Raw genomic sequence first — 6,576 nt, forward strand, 5'->3', positions numbered from 1 at the left:
TCATAGTTAAAGGCTTTTTCCCTGGGAGGCCGTGGTAGGTACTCAACAAAAGATCAGTTACTAAATACGTAACAATCAGCGATGGGAAATGATTAAATTGGCTTGTTTTCAAGGTTGTACCTGTATTTAATAAAAAAAAAATCTGTTTAAACGTGCTACTTTTGGTGTAAGAATGGCATAAAGCACCAAATTCAGATAAAAAAATTAATCCTGGGGCCATCTCAGAATTTCTAAATGAAATCTTAATCTAATATTGTTGACACGGGTCTCTCTGGAGTGCAATGATTTGGTCAATGGACTGCACACTGCAAGCCTTGACACCGAATCCAGCTTTGGGTATGACATAAGACTGGATTTATCTTCCGTGTTTTAACTAGCCTGTGTGCCACGCACAGCTGTGCAACCAGAATGAAAGCCTGTAGAATGTGCAGGGGCTCAAAGTGCCCCCCCAATTGCAGTTTAGATCTACTGACCTAGAAGATAACTACCGAAGTCTAAATAGAAACCAAAATCATTCATGTATTAATAACTCCACGTATCCAAGCACATTATTTACTTCTTATATAATTATGTGTCAGCATATCCAGGCACATGGCTGTGATGTCTGTTTTTGGGCTAGACACACACTGTAGTGACAGCAGGGGGTACCTGCTGGTCCATAGTCTCCTTCATACAGAGGGGCACAAAGTCTCACAGGACTGTCCATTTTTCATTAAACGAACTCATTCAGTTGTGTTTTAACATTATTTCAACTTTTTTTTTTTTTTAATGCAGTTTCCACCATCTGCGTGGCTGAGGACAGTTTTAAGTTAACTAGCAACAGACCACCATAACTGGAGGTTCCTGTGGCCTTAAATCAGATTTAGTCATAGTTGGTATGGCAATTCTTGATAGCCAACATTACTGTGGGTGTCGCCAAATTTACACAAACCTTTATTGTTGAATATTAATCAGCTGATACCTAATTTGGCTCATGTATACAAATCAACACCCCAAAGAAGGACGTTGAGTTGAATACTCGGGGATATTAAACTAAGCTGAAATGATGATACAAGGATTCTTTTTGCACACATCCTAATAAAGGTGTGTCTTCAGATTCAGAGTCTTTCCTTTCTTGTGCTTTGAGACGTAAATATAAAGGATAAAAAAAAACCTAAAAAAAAAACCCGCTGCTCTAATAGATGTCAGACGCTGAACCCCAGCCTCAACACAGCCTTGGGGATTTAATATTGAATTCGGACATATAATTACTAGCCAAATATTTCACACTTTCCCATTCTCGAAGATTGACAGCAGAGTACTGAATTTCAATATCCAACCTGGGGTCTCAGCTGATCTCACTCCATCCCAGTGGGCACTGCTTTGACATTTCACAGCCCCCTCAGCCAGGGTTCCACAAAAACTGAAAAGAAAGTTGATAGCCAACACCCTGGTTTAACAACATTTGAAACCTAAGATTGATGTCACAATCTTTTTCTTCTTTTCGAAAAACATGCTGGCTTGTTATCAGATCATCAAGTTGGCAGAGAAATCATTTGAAATCTGTAAATCCCCCGTCTCATATAAACGGCAATGCTGTTTAAAGTCACCTGCTTTTGTCTTTATTAGAAATAATTAATTTCAGCTATGAAAACGCAAGAGTCTTATGACACATAAAGCACGTCACATTTCTTGTCTTCCCTGTCCTTTAATCGCACACCGTTCCGACAGCACTTAAAAAGATTTAAAGTTCTTTCGTGTTTTACTGTATCTTGACATGCCAGATGGTGTGCTTAACAGAACCATCTGGGAAGTCCTTCATAGATACCTTTTTTTTTTTTTTTTTTTTTTTTTAAAACTGCAGGCACTTTAAGAAAAGACAAAACAAAAAACAGACAAACAAACAAACAAAAACATCCGGCAAATGTGTCAAAGTCACGAGGAAACTTCAGCCAGATCCAAATAATCGAAACTTCCTTGTTGAGTGTTGTCCAGTATAAGGGGCTTACTGGTTTTCCGTTTCCAGCAGCACACAGACAGCTCGGAGCCTGGCTAGATGGGATTTCTCGTGCACATCATCTTGCAATCATCTCATAAGAATCCAGATGTTTTGCAGGGTTAAGTATTTCTACACGTGTTTCGTATTTTGCAAATATCCAAAGTTTTATATCTTTGTCTGTAAATTTTCTGCTAATTTCTATTGGCTAAGTGAAGTAGCCCGTCAGCCTATCCATAGCAGGCAAAAGTTTTACAGTTCTTCTCCGCAGCTCCAAAGATATACTGAAATAAACACAAAGGGGTTTCTGTGGTGGGCTAAAAGATGTATTGCGTAGTGCGGAATGAAACCTGTGCGCATCCCTTAAGAAGGCCGCGGTGGTTATTGAACATTAACGTTCCAACATGAAGTTTGAAAAAAGGTTCACTGAGGGACAAACGCGTTTACTGACATTCGGCAACAATTATCCTAACTGACAAGCAGCCAAGCAAGCGGTAGACAGGTGGACATCACTAATCTGACTAGACAAACAATATCCTATATGTATCTAGTTATTGAGGATGTCACCGTCACTCCTGACCCAATAAACGCTTCCATTGTGACTGATGGAGGAGCCGCTCCCCTTTATCTGGGTGTGTCCACGCTGCAGGAACGTAGAACAGTAGTCGTTCTTCGGGGGAATTCATGCTTTCCGCGTCAGCGCACACCAACCAACCGGGACTTCGCAGGCATGTACACACGTGAACATTTACAATACCTTTCAGTATTATGTGGTAGCTGTACCGATGGTACCTTTGCATTGACATGTCGGGAGTCTTATATAATGCACAGGTTTGAATAACAGAGATTTTCTGCGAAGTCTCTCCTCAAAACAAATGTCCATGTTGTTCTTTTGCTTCATAGCTTCCAGTATTTTGTTTTCCTGGTGGGAGATTATTTCAATGCGTAGGTGGTGCGTTCAGCCACCAAATACCCAAATATTTGGGCAGCCAGCGGCTACAGAGGGAACCCCTCGGGCCATTCTGTGAGGATAATAAATGTACGTCACTCAACCCTCGAGGCTGGACACATGAATCATTTTCGAGTCATTACATTACGGTCATTTTGCAGACGCTTTTATCCAAAGCGACTTACAATAAGTGTGATCTACATCAGTGGGCAGAAGAACTTCAGGTCACAAGAAATCATAAGTGCATTTCCTTCCAAAACCAAACAGCTAAGAGCATAACTAGTGCTAGAGTAAGTGCAACAAGTTAGGTATCTAGACAAATGGGAAAAAAGACAACTTAGGAAACAAATAAGTGCGTAGGAAGCTGGGACGAAACAGGTGATGTCCTAAGAGGGCGGATCTGGGTAGTGTTTCCTGAAGAGATGGGTTTTTAGCCTGTGGCGAAAGATGGGCACCTTCCTCAGGGTCGTTTAGTGTCCCAACAAAAGAGAAACCAAGAGCGAGATGGTGTACAGCGATTGGTTCAGATATAAGCGTGTGTTAATTGGTCGAACATGTAATTGCTACACAGGCAACTGGCATTTTAAACAGCATGTGTAAAAATGTTTAAAAAGGTCATTAGGGTAAAGAACAGCTCTTTAGGATATCCTATAAAGACACAAGATCAAAAAAGCAGAGTAACAGTGAAGGCTTGGTTTTATTGACAATTAATGCTCCACAGACTATAGAAAGCAAGTTTGACTCATAAACCACGTCCCATCAACTGCTGTCTTAAGAACCTTTGCCCAGAGGTTTAAGCCCAAAACAATGTCCTGAACACATCAGAATATAAAGAAAGATGGGAAATGCACCACTGTGGTAGCAGAATGCCGCAGCTCAAATTACATCGTGTGCGTTTCATAGTTTCTTCTTTTTAAAACAAAGCTTTGATTTTCGTGAACGAGAAAAAAAAACAACTTCATTATTGTAATTTCCCTTGTCAGAGACGGCATTTCATCTCTGACAAGGGACCTGCTGTGGCTGACATTGCCCAACATAGACTTGCTGGTACGCGGGACCTCCGCTGCTTCACTTTGGCAAGTGGCAAACCAGCAGTGAAGTTTGCAGATTTGTTGTCACTGAACAGTAAGGCAGCTGCTCTCTTTCTTTTTTTTCTTTTTCCACAAAAGTCGACGAATGCACTTTGTCTGTGACTGTACCATTGCCTCAAATATAATCTCAGACTGCTTCTCAATTTATGTGCTAGTTTCCTCCATCTTTATAGCAACGCAGCGAACGTAAAATTGCCAACATGAGCTTATTTTACTGAGAAGTTACCTCGGCGCGCGACAGGCCAAACTCATTCCAGAGTGCCGTCTGTTGGATCACAAGGAAAACTAGTTTTCACGAACAGATACATCTGTTTGATTGAGGATTACCCCTTGTTCCATCTTTGAGGAACCATAAATTCAACAAAGACAAGTCACCATGTGAGAACGGTGTTAAAGAACATGTCAAGCCTGCAGTCTGTGCAGAGCAAGAAGCAATCTCGGTGTGGGATTCACACCTAAAAACAAAAGTATCAGTTCGCTCAGAACTATGTCACTGACACAAAGCAAAATTCACACATGGATTAACAGGTGAACTGTTTTGTCCCCCTGGTAGCAACAGTAATAACTAAATTATGAGCTGAATGTGCCATGAAAGAACAAAAAGTCTTCCATTGCTTAGTTGTAGCGGATCACCGTGAGAGGTCAACCTAAGAGAATTACAACTGATGGAGTATATAGGAGATGAAAACGTGAGTAATTATGAAAATAGGCAAGTAAAGAAAATACAATTAAAAATATAAAAAGCCAACGGCTTTGGGACAGATGTGGGGATGAAGTCTTATTTATTTCAGTCTTGAGAAAACTGTGGAAATGCAATGTGTGTCTTCCAAATTAAAATGTCTCACCAAGAGGAGGAACAATAATTAAAAAATATAGGGTTTGGGAGTCTTAACCCCATAGAAACTAACTGTAAAAAGGGCAATAATTCATGCCCCCCCCCCCCTCTCTCTCTTAGTTATTTAATCTATTGTCTTCTAACTGATGTCCTCCTTGACTCACGCTTTTTTTTTTTTTTTTTGTCAGTGCCGTGAGCAGATAATGTTATCTACACTAACATGTAGAAGAACCTCGAGTTTCTTTTGACATGGACTTTTTCTGTTGCCCGTTCACAACTGTGTGTGACATATACTGGACAAAACAAACAAAAAAATAGAATAAAAGAAACACACCCTCAACTTAAGCATATTTGTTTGCCACACAGACACTCGAAGCCCCTCCATCTCTCGGAACTGAAACATATGACACCATGGCAGCAAAAAAACAAACAAAAACAAAAAAAAGCTAATGAAACTTAAGTGGCTGATTCGATAAAGCCGACGTGGGGGACCAGGCTTCGTGGATTTTCTGGTAGGCTACGGGTTCTTTCAGAGTGATGTTGCGCACGAGGGCAGCGTGACCTTCCTGCCACCCGTTTTGGCAACTTTTACACCCAGCACAGTGGGAGTCACATTTTCACAAATCCACGCATCAGCCAATGGCAGACGCACGCAGACTTGTTTCCACTGCTCGATAAAATATATAAAACGTTGTCTTATCAGCCAGGAGAATAAGAATTAAAAAAAAAAAAAACTTAAACCGCTGTAGGCTAAAGGCTGTGATGACTAAATATATTTTGGCATGTATGCGCACCTTCAAAAACCCATCACTCCGTCTGTAGCAATTCACCATGCCCGTCCGCTCCGCGCTGCTGTCACTTTACCACGACTTTCAACTCGGCGACAGACTGAGGAGTTCAGCCCCTCAATTACATCTTATTCGCCACACTCGCGAAGAATTATGTCAAAGTATACCAGAAGCGACTTAAAGTACGAGCACAAATGAACCAACCTCGTCTGCGAAAAGCTTGAGAGGTGGTTAGTTTCGCCTGTTAAAGGGCTTAGGACACCGCTTTTTACATACGTGACGCCCTTCCTTTTACTTCCTAATTCCATTATTCGTCAATATTGCAGAGCATTTGCCGAGGATGTGCTTTTATCTTACCTCGTAAAGGTCTCCCGAAGCCATTCTGGGGTGCGGATCACGGCGGCGCGGCGTTCTTGCCTGCCCTGTTTGATTTTTTTGGACCCTACTCTCTCGGCGTTTCGGCGAAAGCCCCGATAGACGGGAATTAGCGAGCAGCCTTGTTATTCTGAGCAATCCGCAGTAGCAGATCAGCAGACAGTGTCAATCGAGCCCGGCGCTGTGCGATGGATCGTTCCACACTTAAAACAAACAACCTTCGGGGCGGTGCTGTTTACCCAGACCCAAGTGGAGGACTGAAAATTAGTCCCCGGCTAAAGAATGCTCAGCGTGATGGTCTGCATGCGCCCAGCTATTCCGAGCTCTGTTGCAATCCAACTACACAACGGGAGATAATGTGTTAGATGTCCTGTATTTACCCACACCAACTGAGTCACATCCCTGTCTAAGATTCACTCTACCTGTCCACTTCAATGCAAGACACCTGACCTAACCTGAGTTTCGCATTCACACGGGGTAACATGGAACTAGAAGCAACGATGACCTACTCGAAGCAGCAAAACTAAGATCTTAGTGCAATGATCTGTGCAGCGTCATGCAGC

General features: G+C 41.9%; 1 protein-coding gene across 1 annotated transcript in view; it reads right to left on the minus strand.

Annotated features, from left to right (window-relative positions):
- LOC142377746 (chromodomain Y-like protein 2) overlaps nucleotides 1-6,277 on the minus strand; it is a 39,413-nt gene extending 33,136 nt beyond the window's left edge. Inside the window, exon 1 of the mRNA XM_075462065.1 lies at nucleotides 5,996-6,277. Within this exon, the coding sequence (XP_075318180.1) occupies nucleotides 5,996-6,019 (24 nt within the window). The 5' untranslated portion in view covers nucleotides 6,020-6,277. The remainder of the gene's footprint in view (nucleotides 1-5,995) is intronic.
- Nucleotides 6,278-6,576: the final 299 nt, after the last annotated feature.

This window comes from Odontesthes bonariensis, chromosome 1 (genome assembly GCF_027942865.1).
Source record: "Odontesthes bonariensis isolate fOdoBon6 chromosome 1, fOdoBon6.hap1, whole genome shotgun sequence".
NCBI lineage: Eukaryota > Metazoa > Chordata > Actinopteri > Atheriniformes > Atherinopsidae > Odontesthes > Odontesthes bonariensis.